Source organism: Cetorhinus maximus, chromosome 15 (genome assembly GCF_964194155.1).
Source record: "Cetorhinus maximus chromosome 15, sCetMax3.hap1.1, whole genome shotgun sequence".
Classification (NCBI taxonomy): Eukaryota; Metazoa; Chordata; class Chondrichthyes; order Lamniformes; family Cetorhinidae; genus Cetorhinus; species Cetorhinus maximus.
Window position 1 is genome coordinate 84,840,567 of NC_135893.1, and position 19,681 is coordinate 84,860,247.

A 19,681-nucleotide genomic window follows, 5' to 3' on the forward strand; every position below is an offset into this window, starting at 1 on the left:
GGCTAAGGGCCAAGCGTGGAAAATGGGATTAGTGTAATCAGATCTTTGTTGACGGGCACAGGCACAATGGGCCGAATGGCCGCCTTCTGTGCTGTCGGTGCCTATTAGTCTTATCAGTCCCTCAGGATTGAAGTAAGCTTCCATTCCAGTTCGATGGGTTCCGAGATGTTTAATATGTCCAATGTGCAATCTGCAGACTCTGCCACACGCAGGGTGGTGATGCCTGATGGGTCGAGTAGATTAGGTGTTTTTTTGACAGCTTTTATGCTCTCTCTCTCATGCCTCAACTTTGCCTCTGCATGCTCCTGACAAAGTTACTCAATGTGTTCAGTGCCTTCTCAAATAACCTCCTGCATTTTGGTCAGTCACAAGTCAGAGACTCCCATGAGTACATGAAAATGTATGAAGGATGCTTTGAGTTTCCCTTAAGTGTTTTCGCTGTCCTCCTGAAAGTCTCCTGTGAGCGAGTTTCCAGAAGAGCAGCTGCTTTATTGCTTTATCAAGAACAGTCAAACATATTGGGCATGTTCCAAAGCCGCTCCTTGGTGAGCCGCCATATTGTGTGGGTCACAGATCTGGTCGCTGGTGAGTCGCCATATTGTGTGGGTCACAGATCTGGTCGCTGGTGTGCCGCCATATTGTGTGGGTCACAGATCTGGTCGCTGGTGTGCCGCCATATTGTGTGGGTCACAGATCTGGCCGCTGGTGAGTGCCGCTGCCGAGACGATGAGGTCGGTGAAGGGAGTGAATTCTGCGCTCGCAAATCTTGTCGTAAGTAACTCGATACGTATCTGCGCCAAGGGACAGGTTACTTGCTACTCGACCAAAAAGCCCTTGGTCCGGTGTCTGTAGAGAAGGGAAAATTACCGGTGACCCTGGTGAGGTGCCGTTGAGGCCTAAGGCGCTGCCCAAGTAGGAGCGGCCGCTCGGAGCCTCGGCGCCTCCCCACATCCCCCCCGCCGCGCCGGCTCGGACTCGGTCCTGAACCCATCCTGATCCTCAGTATCTCCAGCCCCGGTGGAAGCCCGGTCACCGGGAGAGCTGGTTAATGGGGCCGGTGTTGTGAGATTACTCAAGGTCATCCCCACTGGGTGAATGAGAAAGTCCAACCTCTGCGCTCAGTTAAACCAGTCAGAAACCCCGAATCCCTCTCTTCCATGATCTCTACAAAATTATGCCTTTAAAAAAATGCACTACTATATATCCGCACTCACTAAATGCAGCTAGTACCTATGTAGGGTTTTGACATTGCAAAGGTTATAACACCAGCTGCACAATTCTTGCACTGACAGGGCCTCCTGTTTTATATTTCTAATTTAAGTGATTATTTTGGTGTGGCGAGGGAAACTCTACTTTCACCAAAAATGTGAAGCATCTTTATCTTTGCCCATATCACCACCGTCAACACCCCTTTGTCCTTTTGCCTATGACATCTTTGGCAATCTCTTCTTTGCCTCCATCTCTATCCAGCTCTACCTGTCCCACCCCCCTCAACCAGCTTATATTTCACCTCATTTCTATATTTCTTAGTTCTGATGAGAAGTCATCTGGACTTGAAACGTTAACTGTATTCCTCTCGCAGATGCTGTCAGACCTGCTGAGTTTTTCCAGCTATTTTTGTTTTTGTTTCTGATTTCCAGCATCTGCAGTATTTTGCTTTTATCTTTGCAGTATTTGTTAGACTGATTATTCATCAATAAGTGTGGTTAGATTGTCATTTAATGTTCATCTAAATTTTGCTTTGCATCAACAATACACACGAATATATGAATTAGAAGAAGGAGGAGGCCAATTGGCCACTGGAGCCCTGCAGCACCATTCAATAAGGTCGTGGCTGATCTGATTGTGGCCCCAACTCCACATTCCCACGTTCCCTGATAACCATTTACTCCCTTGTTATTCAAGAATCTATCTGCCTCTGCCTTAAAAATATTCAATAACCCTGCCTCCACTGCTCTTCAAGGCAGAGAGTTCCAAAGACTCACAGCCCTCTGAGGGAAAAAATTCTCTTCACCTCAGTTTAAAAATAAGGGGTCTCCCACTTAAGACAGTGTCCCCTAGTTTTAGTCTCTCCCATAAGGGGAACATCCTTTCAGCATCCACCTTGTCAAGTACCCTCAGGATCTTATATATTTCAATATGATTGCACAATGTTCACCATTCGTGACTCCTCAGATACTGAAGCAGTCCATGTCCAAAATTAGCAAGACCTGGACAATATCCAGGCTTGGGCTGGCAAGTGGCAAGTAACATTCATGCCACACAAGTGCCAGGTAATGGCCATCTCCAACAAAAGAGAATCCAACCATCACCCCTTGACATTCAATGACATTACCATCATTGAATCCCCCACTATCAACATCCTGGGGGTTACCATTGACCAGAAAATGAACTGGACTAGCCATATAAATACTGTGGCTACAAGAGCAGGTCAGAGGCTTGGAATCCTACCACGAGTAACTCACCCCCTGACTCCCCAAAGCCTGTCCATCATCTACAAGGCACAAGTCAGGAGTGTGATGGAATGCTCTCCACTTGCCCGGATGAGTGCAGCTCCAATAACACTCAAGAAGCTTGACACCATCCAGGACAAAGCAGCCTGCTTGATTGGCACCCCTTCCACAAACTTTCACTCCCTCCACCACTGACACACAGTGGCAGCAATGTGTACCATCTACATAATGCACTGCAGAAACTCACCGAGGCTCCTTAGGCAGCACCTTTGAAACCCATGACCGCTACCACAAAGAAGGACAAGGGCAGCATGTACATGGGAACACCACCACCTGGAAGTTCCCATCCAAGCCACTTATCATCGTGACTTGGAAATAAATCACCGTTCCTTCACTGTTGCTGGGTCAAAATCCTGGAACTCCCAACAGCACTGTGGGTGTACCTTCACCATAGGGACTGCAGCGGTTCAAGAAGGCAGCTTCTCAAGGGCAATTAGGGATGGGCAATAAATGCTGGCCTAGCCAACGAAGCCCACATCCCGTAAATGAATTTTTAAAAAGATGTTACCATCCTATATCAACTCCATTTTGACTACTTGTGGCACAGAAAAGGCAAGAATTAAGAATCACAACATACAGATGGGTTTTATGTAGTGGGTCATTGAATACAAAATCAAGGAATTTTTGTTGAATTTACCCAAGGCATTGGCCGGATCATGTTGGAATATTGCATACAGTTCTGGACACCTTTTTTTAGGAATGATATTCAATATATAGAAAGGGGACAGTGAAGATTCACTAAATTGGGGCATCTAGTAGAGATTTAGAGAGGGTAAATGGTAACAGCTTGTTTCTGTTGGTTGTCAGGTCAGTAATGAGGGAACATAGACTAGGTTATCATTAGAAGAAGAGCGAAGTTGGAAATTACTTTACACTGAGGTTCATGAGGACAGGGAATGACAAGTGGTTATTGAAGCAGGTTTCTAGTATAACCAAAAAAGAAATTAGATAGTAAAGAGCAGCCTACAATGGTGAAGTCAAAGTTGGTTAATTTCTATAACTGCTGTTTGAATTAATAGTTAATATTATTTTCTTAGAGAACAAGTCTTTGATAGGTCAGGAAATGCTGGAAAAATTCTGCAGGTCTGGCAGCACCTGAGGAGAGATGCTATGGAGAAATTTCTCCACAGATGCTGCCAGACCTGCTGAGTTTTCCCAGCATTTTCTGTTTTTGTTTCAGATTTCCAGCATCCACAATATTTTGATAGGTTAGGAATAGACTGCAATAGAAATAATAATGGGAAAGGAGATTGGAGCAGATAACTGCAGTTGAATAGTTAGCAGCAGCACAGGCAGTCCAAGTCAAATGGCTTATTAACTTGTCATTTCTATATTCTGGTTTGTTTTTTAAAGATGGTTGATCTTTGACTCACAACTGGTAGATGAAGACCAATATGGCTTTAAAAGCCTATTTAACAAGGAGAAAATGAACCAGTTTAAACAAACTCCTTGTTGTGGTGTAGCACAGTGTTGTACCATGAAGCGGTGGTACACTCTACATTGAGTTCCTGTGTTGAGGTCTGCACTGTAAAGAGGAGCTAAGGGAGGTCAAAAGAAAGAGAGCTGTCCTTGGCCTCCTGTCTCAGAACAGCAGTGATGGAGACTTGAGCAGGATGTCCATTCACCTTCCACCGTGGGCCGGGATAAGTAGCCGAAGCTGAAAAAAATTGCTGCATTAAAAAAGCTCCTTTGAAGAACAGTTTATGTGGTCTGTATTGTACCATTAATTAAACTTTTAATGGTAATTAGTAATGATTAAAACTGAATAAACTGGAAACACTCAGAGGGTCAGGCAGCATCTATGGAGAGAGGAACAGAGCTAATGTTTCAGGCCGATGACCTTTCAACAGAACTGGAAAGAATTATCAGTGTAACAGATTTTGAGCAAGCGCAGAGGCATGGAAGGGGTGGGAAAAACAGAAATGAAAGCCTGTGGTAAAGTGGAAGACAGGAGGGATTAAATGGAAAAAGGAATGATGGTGTAAAATATTAACTCGGTTTCTCTGTCAACAGATGCTGCCAGGCCTGCTGAGTATTTGCAACATTTTCTGTTTTTATTTCAGAATCCCAGCTTCTGCAATATGTTGCTTTTGTAAAAGTTTATCATGAGTTATAATCACTAAAAGATCAGCTTGCCCCAGATTTTGGGCTAGGGATTTTCCTTATAACCTATAACATTATGAAATGGAGCTTTAGTTTCTTCCACTATTTAAATAAATATTAAAAACAAATGGAGCAAAAACCTTCACTGAGATATCCAGGATACCTTTCTGATACCTTTTAATTGATTGCTAATGCTGGTATGAATTTTTGATTTCAGACGAAGAGGCTTTATTCACCCAAAGCTGCGCCTAAGTATGAGTTTACAGCAGCTGCAGAAAAAACACACCTTCCACCTCAGGAACTGCAGGTCAGTGAACAACTAGTCACGGCTTCTATATCAGAAGTGTGATTCCACCTTGACTATCTTTTTGAGTGAACCCTTCAGCGGCACCAAGGCTTTGTGCCACCTTGAGCTGATTGCCCTCAGATGATGTCCATGGAGATGCCCTAGGGTATATTGCAACAGTGTGCTGCATGCCACTGAGTTGCTTGCAGCCTGCACTTTGTGTTACTGTAATCCTAATCATTACTTCAATTTGCTGTTTAAGAAGCTTAACGAGACCTGAGCATTTGTACCTCTTTTGATCACTGTTCATAAGATACAGAAAAAAAACCCAAATTTAAGATGTTTGAACTTGGTTCATTGATCTGGTGAATAGCTGAGTTTGTAGACCAGAAAGTCAAGGGTTCATTGTTCTGTCGGTGCTGAGTTAACTAACTTTTACCAGAATGGGGGTAGGGACGTGGTTGTGGTTTTTCAGTTCCCTCGCTGTCTAGAATTGCGCATGATGATTGACCATCGCAGCACGACACCAGAGGGAGCATGGGCCCTATGGAACCACCCAGCAAGGCATCGGTACTTTCATGAGAGGAATGGAAAGAGACAAATTATGGTGGAAAAGCAATTGGAATACAATATTAGAAATACTTTGCACTGAGTTAAACCATGACACTGTATATGTGTCCTGATAATTTAAATGTACCTTTCACGTCCTCAAGTTGACTCAAAGTGCTTCACATCTAGTGAATTTCCTTTGAACTGTGGTTATGATTGTAACGTTGGAAAATGTGGTAGCCAATTTGAGCACAGCAAGGTCCCAGAAACAGCAGTGAAATGAATGATCAGATATTCTGTTTGTTGGTAACATTGGTTGATAAATAAATGTTGGCCAGGGCTTTGGGAGAACTCCCCAGCTCTTGTTTGAACTGGTAAATGGAACCTCAATTGCCATCTTTTGGATTACACTCTGAAGTTCAGGGCTCCTTCAATAATATCCTAAGATGTCAGCCAAGATTATGTGCTCAAATCTCTGGGGATCTGAGTTTATTTCACTGTCCAGTTAATAAACTGAAGTCCTATTATTTTGTACATGTATTTCCCAGTGTGTTAGATAAAACGGGACAAAAACACCATCTAGTAGCTACAGCCTCCAACTACCATATCATCAGGACAAGTTCACATAGGAGAATTCAATCATAGGTTATTAAATAAGCAATTTCAATGTTGAGATAAAAGTGTGACCAAAAATCATAACAGGAAATTAAGTTGAAAATTCATGTAGGCTCAGGATTTTAAATTTAATATGAGGATCAAGTCTTTACAGGAGCTCAATTTTTCTCCTACAGGTGTCCAAATTGCCAAATGGGTTGGTAATTGCCTCCCTAGAGAACTACTCACCAATCTCAAAGATTGGTGTCTTTATAAAGGCAGGCAGCAGATATGAGAGTACCAATAACTTGGGCATCACCCATGCCCTTCGCCTCGCAGCAAACTTGGTGAGTTAATTTTTAATAAAAAGCTTAGCATTTGGAACAACTTTTCACCTTTGAAACACTTATTCAAGATTTATTTCTCGCTAAGCCATCTGTTTTAAAGCATTGAAATAAATTGTGTTGCTCTCACCATCCTGAGTGGGTAGATTATTTTAAATAGTCTTATTGAACTGAATGGTTTACAGTTATGTTTGTGTGGGTAATGCTGTTACTTGATATCACAAGGTAGCATTTACCCCCCTACCTCCAGGTTTACTCACCTGTCCTCCCCCTTTCTCCCAATGACAGAATCTCACAGTGCAGAAGAGCCCCTTCGGTCCATTGAGTCTGCACTGACACGTGAGAGACACCTGATCTACCTACCTAACCCCATTTACCAGCACTTTGCCCATAGCCTTGAATGTTATGACATGCCAAGTGCTCATCCAGGTACTTTTTAAAGGGTGTGAGGCAACCCACCTCCACCACCCTGCCAGGCAGCGCATTCCAGACTGTCACCACCCTCTGGGTAAAAAAGTTTTCCCTCACATCCCCCCTAAACCTCCTGCCCCTCACCTTGAACTTATGCCCTCTTGTGACTGACCCTTCAACTAAGGGGAACAGCTGCTCCCTATCCACCCTGTCCATGCCCCTCATAATCTTGTACACCTCGATCAGGTCGCCCCTCAGCCTTCTCTGCTCCAACGAAAACAACCCAAGTCTATCCAACCTCTCTTCATAACTTGATGTTGCCTGGGATGAAACATTTCTGGTGAATCTCCTCTGCACCCCCTCCAGTGCAATCACATCCTTCCTATAATATGGCGACCAGAACTGCACACAGTACTCCAGTTGTGGCCTCACCAAGGTTCTATACAACCCCAACATGACCTCCCTACTTTTGTAATCTTTGCCTCAATTGATAAAGGCAAGTGTCCCATATGCCTTTTTCACCACCCCACTAACATGCCCCTCCGCCTTCAGAGATCTATGGATACACACACCAAGGTCCCTTTGTTACTCAGAACTTCCTAGTGCCATGCCGGTCATTGAATACTTCCTTGTCAAATTACTCCTTCCAAAGTGTATCACCTCACACTTTTCAGGGTTAAATTCCATCTGCCACTTATCTGCCCATTTGACCATCCCGTCTATATCTTCCTGTAGCCTCACTGTTAACCACCCGGCCAATCTTTGTGTCATCCGCAAACTTACTAATCCTACCCCCCACATAGTCATCTATGTTGTTTATATAAATGACAAATAATAGGGGACCGAGCACAGATCCCTGTGGTATGCCACTGGACACTGGCTTCCAGTCACTAAAGCATCCTTGTCAAATTACTCCTTCCAAAATGTATCACCTCACACTTTCCAGGGTTAAATTCCATCTGCCACTTATACTAGTTGGGATACGATTCTCCTGGTGCTAGCAATTCTCTGGCTCTTTGCCCACATGGCCATTTCATGTGTGTGATTCTGGAGAGTGAATGTTGCCAGACTATTCGACTCTGTTGGGCATCACAACAGAGTCTGATCATGGCCTCACCTGATCTCCATACATGTTAACTTTCCAGCAGGAATCACTGGATATTGATCAGGAGTAGGAATTATTGGAATATTGATCAAGAACAAATCCCTAGCTGATTTTCTGCCAATAGTATTAATGATGTGAAGTGAAGCCTCTATATATCAAAACACAGGAATCAGGACACATCGGTTAACTTCACAAACGGTTTGGTATATTACTGCCTTGAAGAATGGTCTTGGCTATGAATTATCCTCTACGTAGCACACTGTCACTATCTGTTGGTCCCTCAGCAAAGTGTGATCTTAGTGCACACACTGAATTATCCAGTTGCAGTCCCTGCATCCTTTAATGTACTTTTAATAGAGATTAATTTTATAACATCTTAAAATATGTAATTTTTTCATTTTTATGTTGAATTTAGGGTACAGATCTCCATTAACAACCATACTCTTTTGGTTTTAACCAAAGCTTGTTCCGTTTTACAGACTACAAAGGGAGCTTCGTCATTCAGAATAACCCGTGGCGTAGAAGCTGTAGGAGGCTGCCTGAGGTAAGTGTATTTATTTCATGTTTTCAGCTCAAATTCTGTATTCATCAGGATGAGAGATATCTGTATCGGCAGTGGGTCACTTTCCCTGATGGGCTGGAATCGGGTAGTCCTAGCTCGATGGGTAGAACTCATGTCTCTAAATCGGAAGGTTATGAGTTCAAGTCCCATTCCAGAGGCTTGAACACAAACTGCAGGCTGACACTCCCAGTACAGTACTGAGGCAGTGCTGGATTATCGGAGGCGCCATCTTTTGGGTGAAACATTAAACTGAGGTACCATATACTCTCAGGTGGACACTAAAGATCCAGTGATACTATTCAAAGAAGAGCAGGCAAGTTCTCACCAATATTTACGCTTCAACCAACATCACTTTTATATATAAAAAAAAATTATCTGGTTGTTATTCCATTTCTGTTTTTGGGATCATGCTGTACACAAATTTGTTGTCCCATTTCAGTCAACAGTGACAACACTTCAAAACCTACTTAACTGGCTGTAAAGCACTTTGGGATGTCATGACGTTGTGAAAGGCACTATATCAATGCAAATTCTTCCTTTTTAGCCTCAGGGTCAGATATTGCATGGCTTAGATGCAGAAGACAAACATACGGTGCTCTACAACTGCCTCAATGCATTATATTTCCAGAACTCTTCCCTACACCAGCTATTACAGCCTGTCTGATTGAACTTGCCAGTTTAGTGACAAACTTTGACAATTTTTTTTCTGCTGTGGGTCCATATCCACTGGGAACTGGTTGAGACTGGCCAAAGTCATCTCACACTGGACTCTTACAGGCAGCACACACCAGAAACTTTCATTTCAGCAACATGCGTATCGCCCAGTCTCCCAGTTTTTGGTTCTAAGTAGATTGCATCCAATTTGTGAAGATAGTCCTAGTTTCACTCAGTTTGATGTGAATATTTGCTTCCTGGAAATCCTATTGCAGAACAAGTTTGCATCTCATTGAACTATAGATTTCAGTGTCTGACCCACCTGGCCACAGTTACTGAAAATAAACCCTTGCCTGTTTTAATCCTAAAACTATTTTTCTGTAGATCAAAAGTGTTTGAATTTCCCTGTGTTGCTATGTAGCAGACAGATTAATTGCTAGAAACGTTTAAGAGGGTTTACAAAGACATCTCTGATCTTCAGCTGACTCTAGTTTAATTTCATCCAGAAATTACTGGCCATTTCTGCTTTTGCAGTGTGACATCTACGAGGGAAAACATGATCTACGCAGTGGAATGTATGCGAGACTGCGTGTGAGTATTAAGACACGTTTTATAGACAGCCTCTGCTTTTCACACCTTTTTAAAGATTGGAATTTTACAAAAATCATTGGCTTTAAAGCCTAGGAACAGGAGCAGCCCATTCAGCCTCTCAAGCCTGTTCCACAATTCAATGAGATCATGGCTGATCTGCCTGCATCTTAACTCCATCTACTTGCCTTGGCTCCATATCCTTTTATACCCTTGTCTGGCAAAAACCTATGCAGCTCAGGTTTAAAGTTATTATGAGCTACCATCTACTGATTTAATTTTATTATGGTCTTGCCAGGTTTAACATCCTCAATTGATGCTACACAGCTATCCTCTTTGTGTTAGGTGGCCTGTTCAGCACCAACTGGTACAAGACCTTTCTGCCACTCGCTCGTAATAGATGATGGTTTGTAGATAATACACACTGAAAACTTGTACATCAAACTATCGTAACTCCAGCCTCTCGCCCTGGCTGCAGATCCATACTTCATTTTTGTTTTTCAATCCGCTCTTCCCCCTCTCTTGGCTGACTCCTAGGTCACTTTCCACATTGTTTTCTGCACAATATGAATGCAAGTTGTTGTGGATATCTAGCCCCTGATATTTTTCCCCTCAGTGACACAGTAATGGAGTATCTGATCAATGTTACTGCTGCCCAGGAGTTCAGGCCGTGGGAACTATCGGAACTCCCTCCGAAACTGGAACTGGACAGAGCAGTCGCTTTTCAGAATCCACAAATAGGTGAGATTTGAAAGACATGTGTTGGGCAGATATTAAAACAACTGGTCTGCAATGCTGATTTTATTTGTGAATTAGTGACATTGTAACACTGCTTCTAGACCACCACTGAACCTAGTGTTTACTGGCAGCTGGGTGAGCTGTTGAGTAAGTTACGTTAGGTTAGGTTTAAGCTTAGGTTAGTATCCTTGCAGACTGAAGCATTAAACTTGATCCTGTGGAGGTAGCTGATCCTTCCAACACAACTACACCACAGCCCTCATCACTAATGTTATTGGCAGTCACCTCCCTAAGATACTTCAGTATTTAAATGTATAGGGATTTCCTTGCAAATATAACAGGGAAGCCTTGTCAGTCAATAACTGCTAAGGTGTTGCTGCTTAGCCAAACAAAAGCAGAAGTTTATACAGAGGAAGAACCCTTTCTCACTGTACTGAGTCCTCTCCGAGGCTGGTTTTACATATATCTTTATTCAGCTGGCACATGCAGGATGGGCTGACTGGCCTCCTCTTGCATTGTATCATTCTTGGGATGTGGGATTTGTTGCCCATATCCAGTTGCCTTTGGGAAGGTGGAGATGAGTCACCTACTTGAACTGCAGTTTATGTGGTGAAGGAACTCCCACATTGCCATTAGGTGGGCAATGCCAGGATTTTGTCCCAGCAACGATGGAAGAATGGCATGTCAGTAATTTAATGTTAAGCACAGGTAAAGGACAGTGGATGTACGTATGCAATATGTCACAGTCTGGTATGGTTAGAAATAGCTGCTCTTTTTTGTTACTATATTTTGTCAAACTTTTGTTTTTGGAATGTAGCACTCATACCACATGGTGTAGTTGAGGTGAATAGCATAGGTGCAGTTAAAGAGAAGCCAGATTAAGTACATGAGAAATGAATAGAAGAATATGTTGATAGGGTGAGATGAGGTGGGGGAAGGACGTTGTAGAGTATAAACATCAGCATAGACCAGTTGGGCTGAATGGCCTGTGCAGTACGTTCTATGTTATAATGCCTCGTGAGTAATTCTGTATTCTTGCTGAGGAAACAATCATGATTTTCTGGCGAGCATTCAAATGTGGAAAGCAAGTGTATTTGATTTTTCTTTTATAGGTGTTCTGGAGAATCTGCATTCAGCTGCTTACCGTAACGCCCTGAGCAACCCCCTTTACTGTCCTAAATTTATGATTGGCCATCACACAGTGGATCAGGTAAGAATAAAACACAAAATAATCTCCACAAAGAAAATCTTTAAAAGAAACAAAATTTTGATGATTCTCTCTAATACGTGCATGACTCTTAATGTCTCCATAGCTGCACGAGTTTGTACAAAACAATTTTACAAGTGGAAGGATGGCTCTCGTAGGGCTGGGTAAGCGTCACATTAGCATAATAAGTTATAGTTTTCAATGCTCCTTTTTGTCAGTTTGTTTCTTGGCAACTTTTTTCTATCACAAAACAGTGACTACACTTCAAAAATACTTAATTGGCTTTGAAGTGCTTTGGGATGACCTGAGGTTGTGAAAGATGCTACAAAAATGCAACTCTTCAGTTTTTGCTTTCTAAACAGCCTTTGAGAAACAAACCAGTGTATTTTTCAAATCTGAATTTAGCATGTTATGATTTTAAAATTAAACACCCAGTTGGTTACAATAAGGTGTGTAGTGAGGTATTGCACTCTGTCACACTCAAAAGAAAATTTAAAGTATAGATAATCTAATTGTGTTTTTATAAATATTCATAATTAAAGTACTGGTGAGCTCTGTTGCAATTTATTCTGACAGATCAAAAGTAATCAAATTCATTTAAAGACATGGGTTCAAATCCCACCATGGCAGCTGGTGGAATTTGAATTCAATAAATCTGGAACATAAAGCTAGTCTCAGTGATGGTGACCATGAAACTATCATCGATTGTCGTAAAAACCCATCTGGTTCACTAATGTCCTTTTAGGGAAGGAAATCTGCCATCCTTACTTGGCCTGGCCTATATGTGACTCCAGACCCGCAGTAATGTGGTTGATTCTTAACTCCCCTCTGAAAAAGCCCGGCAGGCCATTCAGTCCAAGGGCAACTAGGGATGGGCAACAAAATGCTGGCCTTGCCAGTGACTTCCACATCCTAAGAAGGAATAAAGAAAAAAAAATCCGTTGGTCTCCAGGTGTTTCACTTTAGTTTTATTTTAGTTCTAGCAGCTGTTTTAATATTGAAGGTGTCTTAGAGGGTTATTGTAGTGTGGGATTGCACAACCAGCATACCACACTGTTGCTTCTCTTCCCATCCACAGGTGTGAACCATACGGTATTAAAGCAAGTGGGCGAACACTACTTGAACATGAGGAGTGGTACTGGTGCAGCTAGTGCTGCACCTAAGTTCCGTGGAGGTAAGCGTTGTGAGCAATGTGTACAGATGTACAGGGTCTGGGGTTTAGTATATATATCAGCATAATACATCTACTGAGAAGTTAAGTGGATTGTATGGCCATTTTAAAAATATTAGCCATAGAAGACTTCCTGAGTCTTTTCCAGAGCTTGTTTTTCCTGGAACAGGTCACTATCCTGAAGCCAGGAGCTATAGTTTGAAGGGCACCAATCTGCATCAAGCGTGTCTGATCAGGAGTGTCTCCTGCTCTTACCCCCAGCCATAGTCAGGTTGGAAGGACTTGCAGGTTAACAATCAACTGTTTGGCCACATTATGGTCATCAAGTCCTGGAGTGACACTCAAACCCAGAGTTTCTGGCTCAAAAGGTAGGGAGCCTACCCACTGCACCACAGACCTTTTAAGATCTTAGCTTTTCTGATAATTAAATGCAGGAGTTGCATCCTTAGTCACCATTGAGAGGCATTCATTATGTCAGCTTTACTCAACTATGATGCCAGGTAATTTTGCCACACATATTTTCAGGATATACAGTAAGGTGTCTCTGCATCTCTTTGTCCCAGCCTAGCTGTTGAGCTCCCACCTTAGGGGAAAATTAAATTCCTAACTTCCCCTAAAAAGGATCAGATAGTCCTGTTAATGTCTCTGTAGTGCCTAGGCCCTAAACCCTGGAATTTTCTCCCTAAACTCATGCATTCCCCACCCCCTTAAAGCCACTTCTATCTCCAAGCTTTTGTCCTGAAATTTCCTTATGTGATCCGGTGTTAAATCTTGTTTGATAATGGACCTGTGAAGCACCTTGGATGTTTTACTATGTTAGAGGTGCTATATAAATGCAAGTTGCTATTCAATTCCCCAGTTCAACAGATCTCAATCACTACATTCTATTTAATGATACCAGTAGATCCTGAATTATGATTTAAAGTAGTTATCTTCATTTTAAATGGGGGCAAGAATTGAATTTCATCCACTTAATCTTCTGAAGATATTAATTTAGTCTGTTAACGAAAAAAAACCCGAAATGCTAATTCCTGCTGAATACTTTTAGTTAATTTTCAGTTTAATGTTGGTTCTATACAGCCAAAATAAAGTCCAATCAAAGTAGTGCAGATTAAACAAGCAAAACCCCTCCAAGATTGACCTTATTCAGCACTGGGTTTTGATGTACGTTTCTTATATAATTTGAATCTTAAAGAGTTGTACAGCAGAAATAGCTTGTTGTTAGTGTGTGTGGTGTGTGAGAATATATTTATTTGTGTGTGTATATATAATATATATATATATAATATATATATATATACACATATATATATTAATGTCCCCATAACATTCCTTAAGAAAAGTGCTTTTTTAAGCTGAAATGTAAACTAATTGGGATAAAGTTCATCTTTCATAACCTGTGATCTTTAATTTGTATATCTGCAGGTGAGATTCGTGATCAGAATAACGACCGTCTGGTTCATGCGGCTGTGGTAGCTGAGAGTGCAGCCTCTGGTACACCTGAGGCCCGTGTGTTCAGTGTCCTCCAGCATGTTCTTGCTGCTGGCCCATATATCAAAAGGGGTAGTAATGTGTCCAGCAAGTTGTATCAGGCGGTAATGAAGAAAAATGCAGAGCTGTTTGATGTGAGTTTTGTAACTGCACCAAATGATATCTCACGTTTTAAATCCATTTTTGTTTTGAATTGGCATATTGTAGACTGACTTTTACTTAAAACGTATTCCTGTAAACAGGTTTCAGCATTCAGTGCAAGTTACTCTGACTCTGGGCTGTTTGGCATTTACACCATCTCACAGGTGGATTCAGCAAGTGACGTATGTATCAACAACGCTGTAACCTTTTTGTTAAAATCTGCCAGCTTTCAGATGATTACCAATCTGCTATTGCTCAGTTCATATAAGCTGCAAATCACAGCTACATCATCTGTAACTGACATTTATAACATTTGTTGTATGGGGAAATAGAAGGGAAAATCCTGTTGGATTGACCAGGCTGGGGCTCTTTTCCCTCAGAAAAGAGGCCAAGGGTGACCTGATAGAGGTCTTTAAAATAATAAAGGATTCGATAAAATAGATGTAGAGAAGATGTTTCCACTTGAGAGGGAGGATCCAAAGCTGTGGGCCATAAATATAGGATAGTCACTAATAAATTAATAGGGAATTCAAGAGAAACTTCTCTACTCAGCATGGTGAGAATGTGGAACTCTCAACGATAGTGTGTGTTTAAGATAAAATAGCATGGATGTATTTCAAGGGAAGCTAGATAAATACATGAAGGAGAAAGAAGTAGAAGGATATGCTGACGGGGAGATGAAGAGAGGTGGAGGTGGTTCATGTGGAACATAAACCTGCTAGGCTGAATGCATTGAGTTTGTGTTCCAAATTCTAAATAACTTTTTTATACACACAGCATAACTACATTTTCAAGTGTCACAGATGATTATAATCTTGACTTACTAGTCGGTTTCTTGTGGCATTGCACACACACAGGACCAAAAGTAGTTTTTGGGTGAAGGATGGCCCAGAGAATAGAGGATAATTGGAACAAAGTACTCAGATGTAATTCCATCTTCATTTTAAAGTAATAAATTATGTTCTTATTCGGTACAATAATTCAGTTTTATATTACTGTTTATAATTAAACATCACAAAAACAAACAATCTAGTCATTGCCAATTATTTTTAGTGGGAGCTTGTGCACAAATTGGCTGCTGCCAATTAAAACAGTCTACACTTCAAAAGTACTTGATTGGCTGTAAAGCACTTTGGGACATCCCATGGTTGTGAAAGGTACTATATAAATACAAGTCTATCTTTCTTTAAACAGTAACATGTTTTCCAATTTGGGCAGCAGAGGGAATAGAGCTGGTTGGAGCATGAATTTCCCTGCGCAACTGGCTGAGGGACTAAAACATTCAAAACCAAGCTGCAACAGCACCACCATTGACGAGGGTGTAATTACCCTGAAACATGTTTACTTAGGCACTTTATATCATAGATGTGGACATAATTTATAAAGGAAAAGGCTTACAGGAAGCTAGTGAAGGTGCATGATCTTTGGTTTATGTTGTAGGTTATGGAAAAGCCTATATTCTAATCAGCATCAATATTAAGTTCCATGTTCTCTTTGTCATCTTTCAGCAGTTTGATAGGTGTCTTCAACCTTTTAATCCAATACTCTGATTAGCAGTTGATAAAACTAGGACTGTATTTTAATAGGATGTTTAATAATCTGCCATCTTTACCTGGTCTGGCCTACATGTGACTTGATCCACAGTATTATGGTTGACTCTTAACTGCCTTCTGAAATGACCTAACAAGCTACTCAGTTCAAGAGCAATGAGGAATGGGCAAATGCTGGCCTTGACAGCAACGCCAACATCCCATGAAAGAATTTTTTTTTTAAATGATCAAAAATATTTTGGGTTTTGGTTTGAGATTTGTTGTTGAAAAATGTAAACTTTTAATTGCAGGTAATCAAGACTGCAATATCTGAAGTCAAGAGCATTGCTCAAGGAAATGTCACTGAGGCTGATATCACACGGGCCAAGTAAGCTGCCGGCTGTTTGTACAATGAAATGGTTTAAGTCACATCCAGGGACATTGAGAGTAAATCCTATGTTGTGGGCTAGAAATAAAAACACAAAATGCTGGAAACACTCAGTAAGTCAGGCAGCATCTGTAGACAGAGAAACAGAGTTAACATTTCAATTTGATGACCTTTCTCTGGAGAGCAATGAGTGCCAATGAAGAGACACCCCAGGAACAAGTGAATACCAGCAGGAGAGAATTGGCAGATTAGGGAAGGAAGAAAGGAGTAAGTTGAATACAAAGTTCAGGTCGTAGAATCGCACAACACAAGAGGTCATTCAGCTGATTGTGCCCTTGCCAGAACTCTGAAAGAGCTGTACAATTAGTTCTGCTCCCCCCACTACTTCCCTGTAGCCTTGTAGATTTTCCCCATCATGTATTTATCCAACTCCCGGTTGTAAATTACTATTGAATCTGCTTCCACCACTGTTTCAGGCAGTGAATGCCAGATTATCATAAATTCACAATTCTCACTTCTCCCTCTGCTTCTTTTGCCAATTACCAACCCTTCTGCCAGCGGAACTGCAGGTTTTAATTTCTGCTGCCAGTTCAAATCGTTACAGAGTAGAGATATAAACAAGTTGTAACTTTTTTTGGGTGATCATCCAAACTACTAATGTAAAAGTATTCAGTTTGAACATTTCATTGCTTCCTCTCATGGTGCAGTTTTGATGGACACTAGATTATTTTGCAGAAACCAACTAAAAGCCAAGTGCTTGATGGCAGTTGAACCGTCTGAAGGACTGCTGGATGAGATTGGCTCTCAGGTACTGCTAACTGGTGCATATGTGCCCATACCTGATCTGGTTCAGCAAGTCGACTCTGTGTCCATCAATGATGTGGTGAATGTAAGTAAAATTTTGATTAACCATTCACAACATTGGAATCATTTCACCTCCCTATTCCTATTGTCTGTCCCCAAATGATGACACTGAATGCCAGTTTGTACCTTTTTGTATGTATGTGTGTATATATACACAGTTTGTCAGCAGATGATTTGGCTCTGCATGGTGGGGAGGGCATCACAGCTTGGCCCTAAGCCCCACTTTCATCCCATGCCCAGATACAAGTACACCTCTCAGGAAATAAGACCAGAGTACAAGGGTCCAGTGGCCGGCCACCAAAGCCTGAGCCAAAATATTTCAATAATTTGTGGGAAGCTTGGTTGACACTGATGTTTATTGCCGATACCTTGTCACCCCACGAATACAGAGCTTTCTGGTGGTGAGGAGGGGGAGATGATCTTAGGTTGGGCGTGTCTAGCGTGTGATGCTGAACCAACGACTACGTACGCCCAAGAAATCAGCAGGCTCAGCACAGACTAGATCCGTAAAGTTGCATCTCTTGACTGTTCCACTCCCCTTTGAGTTGGCAGGACCACTCAGCTATACTTTTTGCTTTATGGGCCTCAGCCTTGTGCTTTGAGAATGCTGGGGCAGTGTGTACTGTGATGACCCATGTAACTTTGGGAAAAGCCTGTATTTTCTTATGTAATGTCTCCTTTGAGACCAAGGTGAACTGGGGAGTATTTTGAAAGAGGGTTGATTGGTTTCCTGATTATGATATCATTAGGTCCCAAGAAATTCAGATGTGATCTGAGGCTGCCATGAGGATGAAAAGCTAAGAATCCAAAGAGTAAATGGAAAGCTAATTGCAGTGGTGTTGGATTTCAGCCTGACTTTGTGGCACACAGTTCAGAACATACAGAATTGGTACGAGTGGAAACAAGCAAGGCTGTCCACGAATGGATCAGTTTTCTGTTTGGTATTTGAGAACAGATCCTTGTGTTGAAGTAGATCTCTGAGAATAGAGCAGAGATAGTGTTACTGTGTGTGTTAAAGTATTGGAAAGGATAGAGAGCCGAAGACAGGAAGAGCAAGAGATTGTGAATTTGACGAGGCCCACTGCTACAGTTACAGTATTGCCAGAGCCTACCAGACTATTTGAAGGGATAGAGAGAAGGGAGTCTCTGGGGACTCTATACCCTATCAGGACCCCCATGACCTAAGTGAAAACGAGTTCGTAGACGTGTGCCTCGTTGGTGTTAACTATGTCCAGGGACATCGGATAGAATACATCTGTTGGTGAATGAATCTTGGGGCCAAATCAATTGAGTGAGAAGTGAAAGAATCCTACATTGCAAAGGTTGAGTTGGAAAGACTGAGATTGCATGTGGCGCCACATTTGTGTGGGAAGTAATGCAAGTGCTTGTAACTATTTGAGATGTATCTTTGTTGTATTGACTATTTAAAGTGGAACTTGCCTTTTTAAAATATTTTTCACTTGCTAATTGTTTGAATTTGGTTGGTTTTAGTTGGTTTGTTACAGTAAATGTTTTAAAAAGTGAAATCTTCTCTATCGGTTTTCTTTCTGTTGACATCGTGGGGATTCCTTTCTCTTGAAAGTCATCAGTTTCTACTGGGATCATAGCAGTGTCGAAAGGTGCTTTTATATTGCAGGGCGTTCGACCGCTCCACTGCATTCCACAGTTTGAACAGGTATTTTGGAGAAGGCCATTATAAACTCTGGAAAGTGCTGTCACCATTCACGGCCTCAGCACAAGCTGTCACTCTGATAGCAGACAACAGAGAAGAAAGAATTGATCCATCCCATCAACAACTTGCATTTATAACGTGCCATTAAACATAGCAAAATATACTCAACTGTCCAGCTGGGTCTCAAATTTGGAAAGAGTTGACTTCAGATTTTGAAATTGCTATTTAAGAAGCTTATTCCAGGTAGGGGCAAGCAGACTTGTGATACCATGTCTAAGTACAAGCACCTAATATATTCTCTTTGCTTTTCAGGCTGCAAAGAAGTTTGTGTCTGGTAAGAAGTCCATGGCGGCCAGCGGCAATTTGGCCAACACACCTTTCCTTGATGAATTGTAAATTTATTCTTCCAACCATCCAACTGTAGAGCTGTATTGGCACTGTCACTACTAATAAAATATATATCATGGTTCCAGGAAACAGGCTCATTATTCTTTATTCACATGCTAATGGTCATGGGAGGAAACATATATCTAAACTCCAATGTCTGAAGAATCATTATAGTCCTGACACTTCTTTGTGCATCTGTTACTTGTCTGTCTTTGTTGGCAAACCGAGGATTCCCTTGCTTAACTGTATATCCTTCTTTCTGCTAAATGTAACTCATTCTTTAAACTTAATGCAAGCATTAGCACCACATGCTGGTGGAATGGTAAACTCCTGGCTGTAAGTTGGGCAAGTTTCTTATCTGCTTGGTGCAATCATTTGCACACG

General features: G+C 41.6%; 1 protein-coding gene across 1 annotated transcript; it reads left to right on the forward strand.

Moving 5' to 3' along the window:
* Window positions 1–638: 638 nt before the first annotated feature.
* LOC144690921 (cytochrome b-c1 complex subunit 2, mitochondrial-like) lies at window positions 639–19,387 on the forward strand. Its single transcript, XM_078558825.1, has 14 exons — window positions 639–771; window positions 4,834–4,923; window positions 6,243–6,392; window positions 8,385–8,449; window positions 9,656–9,712; window positions 10,326–10,450; window positions 11,560–11,657; window positions 11,761–11,818; window positions 12,733–12,828; window positions 14,251–14,450; window positions 14,559–14,639; window positions 16,298–16,374; window positions 17,110–17,263; window positions 19,223–19,387. Exons 1-14 carry the CDS (start codon window positions 727–729, stop codon window positions 19,304–19,306), a joined length of 1,380 nt encoding a protein of 459 aa, XP_078414951.1. The 5' UTR covers window positions 639–726; the 3' UTR covers window positions 19,307–19,387.
* The last annotated feature ends 294 nt before the right edge of the window (window positions 19,388–19,681 follow it).

Bases quoted from the DNA above. Each gene is read 5' to 3' on its own strand.
- LOC144690921 (XM_078558825.1), top strand. From the start codon at position 727: ATGAGGTCGGTGAAGGGAGTGAATTCTGCGCTCGCAAATCTTGTC. The intron at 10,451-11,559 runs GTGAGATTTGAA...TTTCTTTTATAG, and splicing joins TTTTCAGAATCCACAAATAG to GTGTTCTGGAGAATCTGCAT. The intron at 14,451-14,558 runs GTGAGTTTTGTA...TCCTGTAAACAG, and splicing joins AAAATGCAGAGCTGTTTGAT to GTTTCAGCATTCAGTGCAAG.